We start from the raw sequence: 19,734 nt of genomic DNA on the forward strand, positions 1-19,734 counted from the left end.
TTAATAATATAATATAATATAATATAATATAATATAATATAATATAATATAATATAATATAATATAATATAATATAATATAATATAATATAATATAATAATATATTGCTATTTGTCTCATAATATAGAACTATTGTAAATAAGACAATCCAAGTTTAAAATACTCAGCATCAACTTTAAATAATATAATATATAGGAAGTCATATTATATAAATATTACAGATAACATATGATTGTAGTATATTATTTTATATAACTATAAATAATATAATATAATAATATATGGCTCATAATATATGAATATTATTAATATAATATACTAAAATATTTAAATATTTTTTAATTGTTTTAATTATTCTAGATAATATAATTGTACTATATTATTATTTGTAACTATAAATAATAATATAATATAATATAATATAATATAATATAATAATATATTAACATTGTAAATAATACAATACAAATTTGAAATATTAGAAATATTTGGCACCAACTTTTAGTAAAAGGAACTCTTATTATATAATTATTGTAGATACTATAATTGTACTATAATATTATATACAACTATAAATAATAATATTAAATAATATAATATTATATATTTACAACAGCATGATATCATATTATGTTGCTTATATTTTCTGATACATCCCCCAAGCTGTTAAACGTAACATTCATACTAGAGGATGGATACCCGAGCCGAGCCTGGCGGTACCCGACGGGCCGGCCCGGGTTCGGACGGATATTTAGAAAGGATGCTCGGGTTCGGGTCGGGCTCGGACCAGTCACATCAGCGCGATAGTGCACGTGTGTTCTAACGGCGCTTTTTGCCCCGTGTGCACTGATGCGCTCATCTGTTGACATTTCCGGAAAGCAGGCTTGACCCATATTCACTGTCTATTAGACGTATACATGTAGTCGTTCAATAATGGTCTAACTGATGTCTAGTCTATTCTTGGGCTATGGTTAGACGTCTATTCAATTTTCACTAACAGCCCAAATTCAGTCTTGTTTTAGTCTAGACCCATATTCACTGTCTATTAGACGTATACATGTAGTCATTCAATAGTCGTCTAACTGATGTCTAGTCTATTCTTGGGCTATGGTTAGACGTCTATTAAATTTTCACTAACAGCACAAATTCAGTCTTGTTTTAGTCTAGACCCATATTCACTGTCTATTAGACGTATACATGTAGTCGTTCAATAATGGTCTAACTGATGTCTAGTCTATTCTTGGGCTATGGTTAGACGTCTATTCAATTTTCACTGACAGCCCAAATTCAGTCTTGTTTTAGTCTAGACCCATATTCACTGTCTATTAGACGTATACATGTAGTCATTCAATAGTCGTCTAACTGATGTCTAGTCTATTCTTGGGCTATGGTTAGACGTCTATTAAATTTTCACTAACAGCACAAATTCAGTCTTGTTTTAGTCTAGACCCATATTCACTGTCTATTAGACGTATACATGTAGTCATTCAATAGTCGTCTAACTGATGTCTAGTCTATTCTTGGGCTATGGTTAGACGTCTATTAAATTTTCACTGACAGCCCAAATTCAGTCTTGTTATAGTCTAGACCCATATTCACTGTCTATTAGACGTATACATGTAGTCGTTCAATAATGGTCTAACTGATGTCTAGTCTATTCTTGGGCTATGGTTAGACGTCTATGAAATTTTCACTGACAGCCCAAATTCAGTCTTGTTTTAGTCTAGACCCATATTCACTGTCTATTAGACGTATACATGTAGTTGTTCAATAGTCGTCTAACTGATGTCTAGTCTATTCTTGGGCTATGGTTAGACGTCTATTCAATTTTCACTGACAGCCCAAATTCAGTCTTGTTATAGTCTAGACCCATATTCACTGTCTATTAGACGTATACATGTAGTCGTTCAATAGTCATCTAACTGATGTCTAGTCTATTCTTGGGCTATGGTTAGACGTCTATGAAATTTTCACTGACAGCCCAAATTCAGTCTTGTTTTAGTCTAGACCCATATTCACTGTCTATTAGACGTATACATGTAGTCGTTCAAAAGTCGTCTAACTGATGTCTAGTCTATTCTTGGGCTATGGTTAGACGTCTATTCAATTTTCACTGACAGCCCAAATTCAGTCTTGTTTTAGTCTAGACCCATATTCACTGTCTATTAGACGTATATATGTAGTCGTTCAAAAATGGTCTAACTGATGTCTAGTCTATTCTTGGGCTATGGTTAGACGTCTATTAAATTTTCACTGACAGCCCAAATTCAGTCTTGTTTTAGTCTAGACCCATATTCACTTTCTATTAGACGTATACATGTAGTCGTTCAATAGTCGTCTAACTGATGTCTAGTCTATTCTTGGGCTTTGTTTATACGTCTATTAAATTTTCACTGACAGCCCAAATTCAGTCTTGTTTTAGTCTAGACCCATATTCACTTTCTATTAGACGTATACATGTAGTCGTTCAATAGTCGTCTAACTGATGTCTAGTCTATTCTTGGGCTTTGTTTATACGTCTATTAAATTTTCACTGACAGCCCAAATTCAGTCTTGTTTTAGTCTAGACCCATATTCACTGTCTATTAGACGCACATGTAGTCGTTCAATAATGGTCTAACTGATGTCTAGTCTATTCTTGGGCTATGGTTAGACGTCTATGAAATTTTCACTGACAGCACAAATTCAGTCTTGTTTTAGTCTAGACCCATATTCACTGTCTATTAGACGTATACATGTAGTCGTTCAATAGTCGTCTAACTGATGTCTAGTCTATTCTTGGGCTATGGTTAGACGTCTATGAAATTTTCACTGACAGCACAAATTCAGTCTTGTTTTAGTCTAGACCCATATTCACTGTCTATTAGACGTATACATGTAGTCGTTCAATAGTCGTCTAACTGATGTCTAGTCTATTCTTGGGCTATGGTTAGACGTCTATTCAATTTTCACTGACAGCCCAAATTCAGTCTTGTTTTAGTCTAGACCTATATTCACTGTCTATTAGACGTATACATGTAGTCGTTCAATAGTCGTCTAACTGATGTCTAGTCTATTCTTGGGCTATGGTTAGACGTCTATTCAATTTTCACTGACAGCCCAAATTCAGTCTTGTTTTAGTCTAGACCCATATTCACTGTCTATTAGACGTATACATGTAGTCATTCAATAATGGTCTAACTGATGTCTAGTCTATTCTTGGGCTATGGTTAGACGTCTATTCAATTTTCACTGACAGCCCAAATTCAGTCTTGTTTTAGTCTAGACCCAAATTCACTGTCTATTAGACGTATACATGTAGTCGTTCAATAGTCGTCTAACTGATGTCTAGTCTATTCTTGGGCTATGGTTAGACGTCTATTAAATTTTCACTGACAGCCCAAATTCAGTCTTGTTATAGTCTAGACCCATATTCACTGTCTATTAGACGTATACATGTAGTCGTTCAATAATGGTCTAACTGATGTCTAGTCTATTCTTGGGCTATGGTTAGACGTCTATTAAATTTTCACTAACAGCCCACATTCAGTCTTGCTTTAGTCTAGACCCATATTCACTGTCTATTAGACGTATACATGTAGTCGTTCGTGTAGTGTTTGAAACGCAAAATTGCTTGCTGGGTTACTTTTGAGAACGAAAAACATTGATCTAGCATTAAATACTGCCAAACAAACTATCTAGCTCTAAAGGAACACTAATCTCTACAACGGTAAACTAATATGAAGCTAATAAATAATCATTTCCGTAACCTTTTTTATGTAGCCTATTAATTATATTAGCCTAATAATTATATTGTAATTTATTTATATGTTTGTTTCCAGACTTTATAACAGTAATTTATTAGAATTATATTAGCATGCAGCGATAAAGTCACCAGTAATTTTCAGTTTCAAGTTTTCAGTGCTGGGAATTTCATTAGGGCCCCCAGGTTTGCCATCATCATTAAGAGAGCTCACTCGTCTATTTTTATGGTGGTAAAGCTCTTCGCGGAGGCCTGTCAGATAGTTGAGCGCAGGGTTCGAGTGTGTGTCAGACTGAGGTTCGACATTCCTCTTCCGGACAGCAGGTATAAAGCTCCATCATCAATGACTGTGGACACAACGCTTCAGTAGCATCTCCGGAGACGCGCGAAGAACAACCACCTTCACCATGAGTCACAGCCCAGAAAGGATTTCATCTTATCGCCGTCACTTCGAGGGCGGCATGAGCTCCTCTTCCACGCTTCAGGTGCGGGTCTCCAGCCCTTCGCCCAACCGTGGAGCCGCCCGCCACCGCTCCGCCAGTTACAGCCGCAGCGGGGCACGCAGGGCGCTTTCCGGATCCCGCAAATCACGCATGACCAGGTAAGCCTAGTAATATAATAGAATCACTTTTTTCAGCTATTTTAACATTTCTCTTTTTTGTTTAGGCATAACTTTTTTTAAAGTAAAATAACTAAAACTGAAAACTAAAACTTAATAAAAACTAGATATAGTATTTAGACATTTTTTTAAAGTAATAAAAAAACACAAAACAAAATGACTAAAACTTGAAAACAGAAAATGTAAATAAAAAAATATTAACAGAAACTATAAAAGTATATTAATGATAAAATAACTCTGGATATAATATGCTATAATATAATATAGTATAATATCACTTATTTTATTTGTAACATTTCTTATTTTGGTTTACTTTAGGTGTACTAAAATAACCAATGTTAAAAACTAAAAATATATACAGTAAACTATATATATGTAGAGGGAGAAATAGAGAGACATTTTTAAATAAAAATTACAAAAACATACAACAAAATGACTAAAACTTGAAAACAGAAAATGTAAATAAAAAATAAAATACATAATAATAATAAAGGCATATCAGTGATACTACAATAACTCTAGCTGGCTATAAATTTAGCTATAATATGTTATGCTATGCTATGCTATAATATAATATAATATAATATAATCACTCATTTTATTTCAGCTTTTTTTATTTCTCAATTTTGTTTACTTTAGGTCTAACTACTGAAAAATAACTAAAACTAAAAATGTCAGACTTAATAGAAATTGAGCATAGTATGTAGACTTTAAAAAAGTAATAAAAAGGACAAAAACACAAAAAAATCACTAAAAATGTTACAAAAATTAAAATGAAAACAGAAAATGTAAAAAATAAAATCTAATTGAAAATATTAACAAAAACTATAAAAGCATATCAACGATAAAATAACTATGGATATAATATGCTATAATATAATACAATATAATATAATATCACCACTTATTTTATTTTTATTTACTAAATATACTTTACTTTATATAGTAAACTATTTATATTTATATATATATATATAGAGAGAGAGAGAGAGAGAGAGAGAGAGAGAAAGAGAGAGAGAGAGAGATTTTTATTAATTCATAATATTAACAAACACAACAATACTAAAATAACTCCTCTGGCTATAATATAATATAATATAATATAATATAATATAATATAATATAATATAATAGTAAGATACAATGCTTATTATCATTAAATATGACTAAAAGCATAAAAAATATTATTTTTAATAACAAATTGAAAAAAATAAAATAACATTTATTCTTTTTCAGCTAGACACCAGGGTAACAATTCTCATGTTTGTTTAGTTTAACACTAAAAACTAAACCTTTGTAAAATAAACTGATTTATTTAAAAAAGTTAATAAAGATGACAAAAGGACAACAAAATTACAAAAAAATTGACCAAACAGACAAGACAGAAAATTTAAAAATAAAACCTAATTCAGAATACTTACAAAGTAGTATATAAATGATACTAAAATTACACTGATGGCTATAATATAATATAATAAGAACAATTATAGAACAAGTATTGTAAATGTATGCTTTGTGTCTTTTTGCAGCAGTGTGAGTATGGGAACGCTGTGTCTGGGCATGGGTTTTGGGGTAGCAGGCGGTGCGCTGGATCTGGACGCTGCAGCCGCTGAGAACCAGGCTTTCCTCAGCACACGCTCCAGCGAGAGAAAGGAGATGGTCGCCCTCAATGACCGCCTGGCTGTATACATCGAGAAGGTAAGACCCTTCTGAGACATGCTTCTCCATCTTCTCCTTTTGCTTTCCCATTTTGAAGACCAGCCTGTGAGTTTGAGTGTGCTTGTTCCAGGTGCGTTCTCTGGAGCAGAGCAACAAGCTGCTGGAGGCAGAAATTGATGGCATCAAGAGCCACCATGTGAAGCCGTCCGGTCTGCGACTGCTGTATGAAGACCAGCTGAGGGAGCTGAGGAGGATCGCTGACCAGATGAAGGTCCAACGGGTAAGAGATGACCACAGGGTGATTATGACACATTTAGACAATAACTCACTTATTTCTAGCAAGGATTTACCTTTGCTTTGTAGGACCTGGCAGTAGCAGCAAAGGATGCCATGGCAGGTCAGCTGGAAATGTTGAAGGTGAAATATGAGGAGGCTGTGGAGGCCAGGAAAAAGGCAGAGCTTGAAATTGAAGCCTTCAAACCGGTAAATTCCAGCTTAATACAGAAAGTGTAACATCATTTGGTTTTACACAATGATTTAGGTTCAAAATGCCTCTGTCTACTAGGATGTGGATGCAGCTACATCTGCCCGAATTGCCTTGGAAAAACGACTGGAAAACCTGGAAGTGGAGCTTGAGTTCCTGCAAAGGATTCACAAAAAGGTACAGACCATTGATATAATAATATAATATAATATAATAATCACTTTTTTTGGTTTACTTTAGGTCTAAGTAATAAAATAACCAAAACTAAAAATTAAAACATAATAAAAACTATGTAGACATTTTAAAAAAAGTAATAAGAATGACAAAAACATACAGCAAAATTAATAAAGCTTTAATTAAAATGAAAAAGAAAAAACAGAAATGTAAAAAATAAAATCTCCTAACACAAAATATTAACAAAACCTATTAAAAGCATATCAACGATACTAAAATAACTCTGGCTATAATATAATATAATCTGCTATAATAATATAATATCAAATCAAGATGTCATGGTTATTATCAATAACTGAAACTTAAAGCATAAAAACATTTTCATTACTATAAATAACATAAATGTTCATTAAAATAAAATTAAATATAATAGAAATTTAAAATTTATTTTATTTTAGTTAGATGCCAGGGTGACAATTCTCATTTCTTTTGTTTAGTTGAAGTTGAAGTACTAAAATAACTAAAACTAAATAAACTAACACTAAAAACTAAAACTTATAATAAAACTACATATACTTATTTATAAAAGGTAACAAACATGACAAAAACACACAACAAAATTAGTGAAACTTTGACTATCATAATATAATATAATATAATATAATATAATATAATATAATATAATATAATATAATATAATATAATATAATATAATATAATATAATATAATATAATATAATATAATAACATGTATAAAAAAAGATCATGGCAACAATTGTTTTTCCATTACTTTAACTTATGAAAATAATTTAATCTCTTTCAAACTAATTTTTTAAGTTACACAAATTCAACTTAATTTTTCAAGTCAGTTTAATCAACTAAAGCAACTTTTTTTTACAGTGTGCTGATTGTAAAATTTGGTTTTTAAATGTGTCTTGTAATATAATAATGTTACAAAAAATAGTGAATATTGTCAAATGCAAATGCTATGTGATTTTATGTCAGTCACTAGGTATTTAATTGCATTACTATGGTAAAAAAAAATTGCATTCATTTTCTGACAACTGTTTTGATTTATCAACATTTTCTGTACACCAGGAAATCGAGGAGCTGATGGCTCAGATTTATGGATCTGTTGCTAAAGTAGACGTGGCCTTCTCTTTGCCCGATCTGGCATCCGCTCTCAAACAGATCCAGGCCCAATATGACAGTATTGCCGCCCAAAACCTGCAGGTAATCATTACGGGCCACAAATAAACCTCATTATCTCTTATACTGAACCGTTTTTGCCCCAATATGCTGATGTTTTTCCCAACCGCTGTTCACTAGGAGATGGACGCATGGTATAAAGCGAAGTTTCAAGATCTAAACAAAGCAACATCACGGCATGTGGAAACAGCGAGGAGCGTCAGGGAGGAAATCACAGCTTACAAAAGAGAGGTGTGAGAAATGAACAGTTTCCCTGTACTGTCCCTCATTAAACAACAAAAACACTATCCCTATAATTTAAAACATACTGTATGTGTTTTCAGATTCAGAATAAACAGAGAGAACTGGACGCTCTTAAAAACAGAAATGAAGCACTGCTGCTACAGATGCGAGAAGCCCAGGAGAGATACAAGAAAGAGGAGGAGGAGCTACAGGTAAAGTCATGTCCTCTTAAATTATAGGGTCTTTTTAGGAAAGAAAGAAGTTTTACCTAGAAAATGCTAAAATCACTCAGAACATTCTTAAAGCTTTGCGCATGCAATTTGCGCTTATATTTTGGGGTTTAAAAGACTAATATTAACAATTTAACTGCACTGACACTATTGGATGAGAACAAAATGTAACTAAATAATCACATTTTTGCCTTCTATACACTCCTAAGGGGAGACACTGCAGGCAAAAATTCAGTTTAATGCACCTATGGAGATTTTAGGCTTTTTGGTTTTTCATAAAGTCTTTTTTCAGACTAGTGGAAAAAAACAAACTAAAAACACTGTTAAGTGTTTCTTTTATAGCACTTTATCTATTTGTGTCGGTAGATTTCAATTACAATGCATATTTTTAAAGGCCGTTTTCTCAAAATGAGTTTTTTCTCCTACACTGAGCCATAAATCTCCACTTCAGTAGCACTTACGCACACCAAACTTTACATTTTTATTCCTGTCTATATCCTGAAGGTTTTTACAGAGGGATTTGTTCATATATAATTTGCTTGATTTTATACAACATTTTATTCCAAAAAAATGTTTGTTTCCTGCCTGTTCTAAGTTTGAGATAATCAAAAGTCCCTCTGCAAAAACATTTGACTCTAATATGTCAAAAAAATTAAACAGGAATTTTGAAACTAACTTCTAGATTTTTATACTAGAAATGTATGCAAATTAAGGCATATTTCATTAAATATTTAAATGAAATTTCATTTAAACCTACCATTTTAGAAAACTTGTAATACAAAAAATGTTTGCAATTATTAATGTAATCAATCAACTGTGTAAGTAAGGTGATAACTATTAGTTTTTTTTTACCCTATTCACCTGTCTCGCCTTAAGAATAAAGGTTCTTTATTGGCATCGATGGTTCCATGAAGAACCTTGAACATCCATGGAACCTTTCAAATGCAGAAAAGTTTCTTTATAGTCAATAGATTTTTAAAATATTCTTCAAAATGGTTCTCCTAAGAACTGTTTACTGAAAGGTTCTTTGGGAAAGAGTGTAGTGCTACTTAGAGCTGACTTGAAATCATTTAATAATTGATTAACTTTTTAAAAATAGTGACACAGTTAGAACTGAATTGAGACAACACTGAACTAAACTGAGCTGAATGATAACACTATTGTCTTCTGTAGAGCTGAAATTAAATTTCTTTATTAATGTGAATCTGATTTAAAACCCCCTGTATGGCATAAAGCGCCACATAAATAAATGTCAAATTCTTCAATGCAAGTTGATCTGAAGATCTGTTGATCTAAATCGTGTTGTAGATCCGCATCACAACTCTAAAGGAGGAACTGAAGTCTATTAAGGGGAAGATTGCACTTCTACTGAGAGAATATCAGGATCTGCTTAACGTTAAGATGTCGCTGGAGATTGAAATCACTGCATACAGGTACTGCGATGCTGCCATCACACCATATCATGTCGAATAAGCAATACATTTTGGATTTTTTGAGATATAAACTCAGAATTCCAAAAAATAAACTTAGAATTCCAAGATATAAACTCTTCATTCTAAGAAAATAAAGTCAGAATTTTGACTTTACATCTCACATTTCTGACTTTTTCCCCCTCAGAATCTTGCAACTTTTTTTCCACCATGGAATTTAAAAAAATAAAAAAATGTAAATGCCACTTTTGATCTAAAATTCTGACTTTTTTTTGCAACTGACTTTATTTTTTTTTTACTTTTCATATCTCAGAATGCTCACTTACCTAGGATTCTGAGTTTACATCTCATAATTCCGTTGTTTTTTTCCTGTGGAATGAAAATAAAAAAGGTAATAATACAACTTTTTACCTCGCAATTTTTTGCAGGAAGCTGATAGAGGGAGAAGACAGTCGCTTGTCCAATATGGTGAGCAGTCTGTCTCTCATGAGTGTGAGCGCAGGAACGGTCAGCAGCATTTCCGGTGCGGCAGCAGCCCGCGGTCATGCGATCAGTGGATCGGTGAGCTCATCTGCCTCTGAGAAGATGCTCTCCAGCAGCACAATAGTCGACCACAACCATCACGAGTCTGTGGAGGAGTTCACTCACGAGCAGGCTGTGGAGATGACGGAGAGAAAGACCGTCCTCATTAGGTACAAGTACACTGTTCAATTAAATGTCCAATAAAATGCAGGTGTATGTTTCTTGATGTTGTTCTAGAAGCTAATTCCCATTTCTCCTTGGTTGCAGAACAGTTAAGACAGATGAGGACACGTATCAACGGGACACACAAGAACGTACCATCACTATCTCTGGTGCCGCAGATGAGAATGATTGAATTAGACCCTTGAATTCCTTTACCACCTACTTTGTGCTTTGACTAAACTGTGTGTACTAAGCGTTTAACCATGTGACAACTGATTCTTCAAGACAAATAAAGTTTGATTGCACAGCAAGGTTTTGGTACATTTGCATTTGTTCCGTGTCTGAAGTGCTTATATGGTAACAAATTTACATATTTTTTTTGTTTGTTTGTTTGTTTGTTTTTTTTACAGGAAATATCAGACAAATTATATGGAAACCAAATATATTTATTTGCTTTTCTAAAAACCAATTTATAGCAAAAAAAACATCAGTATCAAATTACATGATGGTACATACAATCCAGTTATTTTACATTAGAATTAATTTACCTAATCTGAATTCTAATTAGTAATTTAATGTTTTTATTAGATGCCATGTACATTACCATTCAAAGGCTTGGGGTTAGTAAGAGAAAAGTAAGAGAAATTAATGCTTTTATTCACAAAGGATGCATTATTTTGATCAAAAATTTACAAAAAGACTTTTGCATTGTTACAAATGATTTATATTTAGAAATGCTGTTATTTTGAACTTTCTATTAATCAAAGAATCTTGTAAACAAAATTATAATTGTTTTCACAACAATATGAAGCAGCACAACGTTTTTCGATATTGATAATAATGATAAATGTTACTTTAACACTAAATCAGCATATTAGAATGATTTCTGAAGGATCATATGACACTGAAGACTGGAGTAATGATGCTGAAAATTCAGCTTTGCCTCACAGGAATAAATTATATTTTTAAATGAAAACAGAAAACAGTTATTTTAAATTGTAATAATATATGGCAACATATCTGTTTTTACTGTAACTTTGATCAAATATATGCAGCCTAGGTGAGCATAAGAGACTTCTTTCACCAATGCCAAAATATTGGACATTTTCTTCTATTATCGAAATGGTAGGTACAATTTTAAAAAAGGCAAAACTGTAAACATATTGAACAGTGATCACAATTTAACATTCCCTCATAATAATACACATACATTCATAAAGATTGTTTGTCATTCGTACAGTACAAAGAGTAAACTCTTAACATTTGTCATCTCCCAAAACTTTTGTGTGCACCACAAAAACTAGTTTACTGTACATTTACAGTATTTATACATTTTATCGGATGGATTCTGACTGACTGCATGCATGAATGCTTGATTAGTGTAAAGGTTTTGGCTCGTCTCCGACTCCTCCAGCGAGACGATAGACAGCAAGGCTGACCTCATGAGCCAGACTATCAGCACTTTCCTGCACAAAAATAGAAAAATTGCAATTACAGTCAAATACATTGTGATATAAAAGAAAATGAGCATGATGATTGTGTGTACCTGTGTGTCAGCCTCAGCATAGACTCTAACCACATCTTCAGTTCCAGACGGTCTAACGAAGGAGCGAGCGTTTTTGTATTTCTTGACAAGGGAGTCGATGGCATCCTGCAGACCCTCTGGAGTCACGGCCTTCCTCTCTGCATCTGTTGTGTCTATGACACGCCGGTCTGACACCTGCGATGTTCAACAGTTAAATTTACACACATACACTTATAAACCTCACAAACTTACACAAGTACACACCGTGACTTTCAGTTGGCGGTTGGGCAGGTCTGTGTAAATCGCGTCCCAGTCGTGCACAGACATCCCTCTGATGGCCAACACTGCTTCAATCACTAGCATATCAGAGATGGCATCTCCCACCGTCTGCAGAAGAGAGCAAAGGAGTTAGGTATTGAATGGGACGCTTCAATTGTTTAAATAAGATGCCTGATGATCTAGTTTGATCTAGTCTATACCTGGTTGATCAGATTGATTGTGCTCTCCAGGAGTTTCACCGCTCGCTTTTTCTCATCGTTTGTGTTCGGGTCTTTCACCAGCTCCTGAATCTGTTTCTGTGCTGCTTTGCTGAACAAAACCTGCGACATATCAGCAAAAAAAAAAAAAGGTTAACAAACAAAACTCTACATGCATGCATATGTGATTGGCCCATTCAAGATAACTTTTGATCTAGCTTTCCAGTTTAGAGACCTTAAAATCAGAAACCTTTTTTACCCCCAGTAGGGGTATATATAAGGTACTAATATGTACCTAATAGGGGTAAAAAATATACAAAAATGTTCTTTTTAGGGTACTGCTCCAGTGACAAGCTGTTGTACCCCAAAAGGTACAATTCTGGCCCTTTTTTTCCTGTGTGCCTGAACTAATTTGCACAAGGAAAACACGTCTGACCATCAGAGGAACTAAATCAGACATTAAGGAAATACTACACTGGGTGGTTTTACATAAATACAAGAATAAACTTTATTAAAATGAGAAAGTGCACAGTTTGCACTGTCATGAAAAACCAAAGTATAGTTGAACATCTTAATAACAACAGTATGACATCATATCCTAGTCCTTATATTACCTGCAGGGCCAAAATAATAAGTCAACATTTAAAACTTCAAAATGTAAACTGTGAAATATAAAATGTAAAATTCAAAACTCACTATGTCCATTTTTTTATTATTTGAAATGTAAAATGTTTTGAATTTTAAATGTAAAAATGTAAATTCAAAATGTACAATTTTACGTTTAATTAAAAAAATCTAAACATTTTAAATATAAAATGTTAAATGTAAAGTTCCAAAATTGTGTTGCTGGCATAAATCCCTCAAACAACTTGTATACTTTTATACTGTATATGTGACCCCAGACCACAAAACCAGTCATAAGTAGCACTGGTATATTTGTAGCAATAGCTAAAACATTGTATGGGTCAAAATTATCACTAATATGCCAAAAATCATTAAAATATTAAGCAAAAATCATGTTTCATGAAGATATTTTGTAAATTTACCACCGCAAATACATCAAAACTTAATTTTTGATTAGCAATATGCATTGTTAAGAACTTCATTTGCACAACTTTGAAGGTGATTTTCTCAATATTTGAATTTTTTTGCACCCTCAGATTCCAGATTCTCAAATATTGTCCTAACAAACCATACATCAATGAAAAACTTATTTATTCAGCTTTCAGATGATGTAGAAATCTCAATTTAAAAAAAAATTACCCTTGTGACCCTTATGGTTTTGTGGTCCAGGGTCACATATTTATGTATACATTTTTATGCCTTGTAAAATGGCATTCATTTGCAGTGAACTCACAGTTCCATGTCCATTAGCCTCAAAATACACCCCAATATCATATTCCTGCGCTGCATGATGCAGGTGCTTCACTCCTGTTTTCGTACAACATACAGCAACCTGTGGAGAAGTCAAAGGTCACCTTAACATTTCACAAACACAAGAACTGGAGTATACAATAATAAAAGGAGATATTTTTAGAGCATCACCTTCATGACATCTTCCAAATAGTGTGTTGAGCTCCCATTAGCATATGCCGTCTGAACAACAGCAACCTGTAAGTTCAACCCTGCCTGAACACATACACACACACAGTCAAAATTAATATCCAAATTCATATTTTGATGTAGTCATTTTTATTCTAGATCACGTTTGAGCGTATAGAACCTGTGTGAGCAGCTCTTTGAGGTATGTACTGATGAGAGTAGCAATCTTGTCTCCATCCAGGAGATGGAAGCAGCCTTTAGAGTCGGTGTAATAGTAAACAATGCGATCGGCATCACCATCAAATGAGCAGCAGCGTTGACCTTCTCCCATATTCATACCTGGAGTGAAAAAAGCGAGAGATTTCTTAGATAATTCTGTATGAAAGAATAATATGTGCTGTTGGGCAAAAGTTTGGGATTAAGATTTTTTTAATAATTTTGAATGCAGTCTGATATGCTCACCAAGGCTGCTTTTAGTTGATCAAAATACAGAAAAACATAAAAAAATTGTTAAATATTATTAGAATTTAAAGTAACAGTTTTCAGTTTTAATATATTTAAAAATCTAATTTATTCCTGTGATGCAAAGCTGAATTTTCAGCATCATTACTACAGTCTTCAGTGTCACGTGATCCTTCAGAAGTCATTCTAATATGCTTATAATATGCTAATTTTTATATGTTGAAAACAGTTTTTGCTAAGGTTTTGTAGAAACACTACCATTTAAAAGTTAAGGTAAGATAAAAAAATAAAATTAATGAATACTTTAAATCAGCAATAATGCATTAAACTGATCAAAAGTGAAAGTAAAACTATTTCTAATGTTACAAAATATTTATATTTTAAATAAATGTTTTATTTCAACTTTCTGTTCATTAAAGCATCCTGAAAATACTATAACCAAAACATTTTCAACACTGATAACAAGAATAATTAATAATTGAGCAGCAAATCGTCATATTAGAATGATTTCTACAGGATCATGTGACACTGAAGACTGGAGTAATGATGTTGAAAATTCAGCTTTGCATCACAGAAATAAATTACATTTTAAAATATATCCAAATGTTTTTAACTGTAACAATATTTCAAAATTTCATATTCAAATTTGCCTTGGTGAGACTTCTTTCAAAAAACATTAGAAAATTATAATTATTCCACACTTTTGAATAGTAGTGGGTTTTTCGAGGCTTCTCTCGTTATTTCATAAAAGAAACTCTGAACTATCCTGCTTAATACAAACACAAATATTACATCATCTTCATATGAAAGGGTTTTTTCCCTGCTGGGATCAGAGGTGCAGTTCAAGGGATCCTGTGTTTTTACCCCTCAAGGAGTTCAGACTGACCTTGAGGCGCTTTCTGCTGGACTTTGACGTAATCTGCTCCACACATGTGGTTGAGTTTCCCACTGCTGCCGTCATTCGAAAGCACCACCTGCAGTTCGGAGCGCAGAAACGGCTCCATCTCTCTCATCTTCAATGCACCGATGCCATTGGCTCCATCTACCAGAAGCCTCTTCTGATCATCGGTGCGGTTTGGGACCTTTGGAATACAAGCAGGGAGTCAATTAATGCTAGAAATTTTCAGCATCATTAATGTTTGATGTTTTTATGTTGATCCTACATTCTGAGTGAGCTGAAGGAAAGCCTGTGAGAGTTTTTGGTAATAGCCCTCAGTGGTGGGACTGCCGTAGCTGCCATGCGTGTTGCAACAGCACACCATATAATGCAGCTGGGGAGTGGTGACCAGACCATAGTCTTAAAGAAAAACACACACCCAGAATAATCAACAGAGCAATTCATCAACCTTTGTACCTTTGTCATATCTATGGGCAAACAAGGTGTACTTATAGTCTAAAAAATAATCCAACGAAAACTTTAGATTAGCTTTCAAGTTTCAAGCAAGTAACTGAGGTCAACGAATTAATGTTTTGTTATGCATAAACAAACCATGAGTTTTGCCGCCCAAACTGGAAACGCCATCTAATACAGCCTTAGAGAGACTAGCACTGCTTGGTCTGAAGAAAAAAAAACAAAGAGAAATAAAACACAAAAATTATATATTTTATACAGTAGATATGGTAATATGTAAATCAAGCCAACTATTATGAACCAACCAATTATGATTTATCAAATGACATGCTTTAAAATTTTATAGCTGTTGTTCTTTACTTGTTTTTTTTCTTGTTGTGGAATAAAATAATATTTGTCTTGTTTGCAAAACAAAATTGTATGTACCTCATAAATCATGCTTTGTAAGAAAGAGTTGGATAATAAAAAAGCAAAAAAAAATTAAATAAAAAAAATAGTAATCTGGTTGATCTCAAAACATTTTTGTAAAATTAAATTAGGGTGTAAAATAAATAATGTGTTATTTGATATCTGCAAATTTAATTACGTCAGATTTCAATTAATTAATTAAATGTTTTTAACTTAAAGAGCATTTTATGACTTGTGATAATGACGCTAAAAGTATTTTTTAAATACTTTTTCAGCCCTATATTTGATCTCAAAACCCCACATATAATTCAGAAAACACATTATTTGTAAATTAAATTAGTGTGTAAAAAAGTAAAACAAATAAAGTTGTGTAAAATAAACAATGTGTTTTATGAATTACCAGCAAATTCATTTACATCAGATTTTAATTAATTAATAGTTTTTAACTTAAAGAACATTTTCTTACTTGTAGTGATGTAGAAAAAAGTATTTTTTCGTACTTTTCAGCCCTATTTTTGATCTCAAAACCACACATATAATTTATAAAACACATTTGTAAATTAAATTAGTGTGTAAAAAAATATCTTTTTTTATAAATTATCTGCAATTTAATTTGCACCAGATTTCAGTTAATTAATTAATTATTTAATATTTTAACTTAATTTTCTGACTTGTAGTGATGATGCTAAAAGTATTTTTTGTACTTTTTCAGCCCTATATTTGATCTAAAAACCCCACATATAATTTATAAAACACATTATTTATTTATTTTATTTTACACTACTTTTTTTACACATTATTTTAATTTAGAAATGCATTCAGAGGCTCTTAAAAATAACTATATAAAACAAAAACATAACTATAGAAAACTGTAAGGACAAATATAAAACACAGATGTTATTTTAAGTTTAAGTTATATTTAAACAAATATTATTGTTATTTCATAAATAAATATTTTAAAATACATTTTTAAATGTAATTTTTGTTAATTAAGATTCAAAAGCAGATCATTTGTGCAATATGTGTAATATCTGAAACAGTTGTATTGAAAGTTTCCTAACTGTTTTTTATAAACATTTTTGGTTAAATCTAATAGCAAAAGTGATGCTTACTAGATTTTTAATTTGAAAAAGGAAAGCATAAATAAACTAAGGCTTCAGCTTGCACCTATTTCAGCTAATATGTATAATTATGCATATTATGTATTTTCATTTTCAGACTGTGAAACCTCTGTTGGCCGTTTTCCGACTTGATCTACTGGCTTAGGCACTCTGAAGTCTACAGGTTTGGTAACTTTTCTCTGTATGTGCTTAAGCTTTCAATTTTAACTTTTGTTAACCTTCCCACAGTGTAAACAAGTGCTACCTGGTGTCTTTGCCCACATAGACGCTTGCAGCCTCGCTCATGTTGATGTCCTCTTTCTCAATAATGTCCTTCAGCTCTGTGAGAAGAGAGTCCTGCTCGGCGTTAGCGAGTTGTGTGGCGTATCCCTCCCACGTCGCTGTCACCATCTCCCCCATGGGGTCAATTAGCTTCACCCCATTGTCCTCCTGAAAATAATAATGATAACATTACAGTAACGTCCTCACAACATTAAATGTAAACACACATGGGTGCGTTTCTCACCTCTGGGTTATGAGAAGCAGTCACCATGACTCCAATGGTGGATTTAGTCTTTTTGGACCTCAAAGTCGCCAACAGCCCCATACGAAACATGATGTGATCCAGATGTTTGGCGTGAGTGCGGAATCCAGCTGTGCCATACTGCAACGTCAGGCCCTCCGGCTTCGGATGCAGCTTGGACTTTTGAGATACTTCTTCAAACTGAGCCATCTCTGAAAACAAACACACAGAAACAACTAAGCTTGATTTATTTATTTTGATGATTTGATTTATTTTGATGAGTTGATTTACAACATTTATAGAGTGTTTTTACGACGCGCCATACTGGCGGCTCTGAATGTAAACAATGCCACTGAACCAAATGAAACTTGCATATTTTGCTGATCATTGCTGCTGAAAATGGTCAATTATTGTCATGTTTTGGGCTGTACTAATCGGTCGGACCAGGAAAAACACTATAGTAGGCTACTATAGACTGTCAAAAGTTATATCAAATCAAAGAAAAGAGTGCAAAAACTGTCATTTGCGGTTGGCCAAACTAAACCAGGATTTCCATGACAAGAATCTTGACAGAATTTGTGTTTGTTCTTATCATTTCTGGTCAGGAAGGTTAAATATTAGGCTAATATCTTAATTAATACTGCTTGTACGTATCTTTACCACCTATTAACTTTAGTTTGTCCAAACATTACAACCTTTCCTGCTTACTAAGTCCTTCTCTTTATGATATAGCAGCGTCCACATGGTTTTTCCATGGTTTAGACAGTATAAATTAGCAGAATAACTTGTTCAGCAGTACATTAACCATGCAATCCATGCTGTTGTTTACATCCGAGTATCTCCAATATGTCCGTGCATCCATGTAACTGACCAAACCCACTATGATAAACATTAAATCACTGCATATAAGAATTATTAGCATGTGCTTCATGGATATACATTGCTGAGTTTGAACTATAAACATGAAAAATGTGAAAAACCCCAAGGCAGTTTGTGATTAGAGATGCTTATATATGCAATAACCAAAACAATATTTAATAAATCAATCCCGAGATTGTAGCAATTTTGATTTAAGTACAGTTTGATTTTGAAAAGAATTATAAATTGTAATCATTTAATTAAATTATTACAATTACTACAATCAATTATTACAACTTTATTCAATATGAAATGACTGAATGAAATTCCTAATCACACAACTGCACACATTTTTCGCGCTTGCAAACGAAAGCAAGGCATATGCAAACTAATTACAGCTGCTTTTGTTTTGTTTGTCATTAAATCATTTTAATATGAAGATACTCATGAAGTTTATACTCACTCTGCTGTTTCTGCGACTGAAGGGCGTGCGCAGCGCTTCCTACTTCCCTGATTACGTGGCTGCAGTGACGCACGTCGCCACGCCCCCTCTCCTGACGTACTGAGGTCCTGACTCCTGAAACTTGGCGCTTATTTTAATCAAATCAGTTTTGTTTAACCCACAGATCAAAGTCTAAAGTGTGTGCTAACTGGGAATGCTGTTATTCCACTGTTATTCCTTAGATATACACACACATATACACTACCGTTCAAAAGTTTGGGGTCAGTAAGACTTGTAATAGTCTTTAAAGAAGCCTCTTTTGCTCATCACGGCTGCATTTATTTGATTAAAAATACAGAATAAAACAGTAATATTGCAAAATGTTTTTACAATATAATATAATGTTATTTAATTTAACATACTTTAAAATAGAATTTATTCCTGTGATTAAAAGCTGAATTTTTATCAGCTGTTACTCCAGTCTTAAGTGTCACATGATCCTTCAGAAATCATTCTAATATGCTGATTTATTATTAGAATGATCAATGTTGGATAATATCAACAGTTGTGCTGCCAAATATTTTTTGGAACCTG

The 19,734-nt window shown here is 33.0% G+C and overlaps 2 protein-coding genes across 2 annotated transcripts; one reads left to right on the forward strand and one right to left on the reverse strand.

Moving 5' to 3' along the window:
• Positions 1-4,149: 4,149 nt before the first annotated feature.
• On the forward strand, positions 4,150-10,783 carry ngs (notochord granular surface). The gene is made up of 11 exons (XM_073838031.1): positions 4,150-4,343; positions 5,891-6,059; positions 6,151-6,300; positions 6,384-6,503; positions 6,586-6,681; positions 7,777-7,911; positions 8,008-8,118; positions 8,211-8,321; positions 9,648-9,772; positions 10,198-10,461; positions 10,559-10,783. Exons 1-11 carry the CDS (start codon positions 4,150-4,152, stop codon positions 10,644-10,646), a joined length of 1,563 nt encoding a protein of 520 aa, XP_073694132.1. The 3' UTR covers positions 10,647-10,783.
• A 306-nt stretch (positions 10,784-11,089) lies between these two features.
• On the reverse strand, positions 11,090-19,212 carry pgm3 (phosphoglucomutase 3). Its single transcript, XM_073838252.1, has 13 exons — positions 19,162-19,212; positions 17,844-18,052; positions 17,583-17,767; positions 15,948-16,015; positions 15,622-15,755; positions 15,345-15,540; positions 14,178-14,335; positions 14,000-14,083; positions 13,812-13,910; positions 12,458-12,577; positions 12,243-12,365; positions 12,000-12,173; positions 11,090-11,919 (listed from the first exon to the last, which is right to left on the reverse strand). The coding sequence occupies exons 2-13, from the start codon at positions 18,048-18,050 to the stop codon at positions 11,830-11,832; spliced, it is 1,638 nt and encodes a 545-aa protein (XP_073694353.1). The 5' UTR covers positions 18,051-18,052; positions 19,162-19,212; the 3' UTR covers positions 11,090-11,829.
• Between the last annotated feature and the right edge of the window lie 522 nt (positions 19,213-19,734).

This window comes from Garra rufa, chromosome 4 (genome assembly GCF_049309525.1).
Source record: "Garra rufa chromosome 4, GarRuf1.0, whole genome shotgun sequence".
In the NCBI taxonomy this organism is placed as follows: Eukaryota; Metazoa; Chordata; class Actinopteri; order Cypriniformes; family Cyprinidae; genus Garra; species Garra rufa.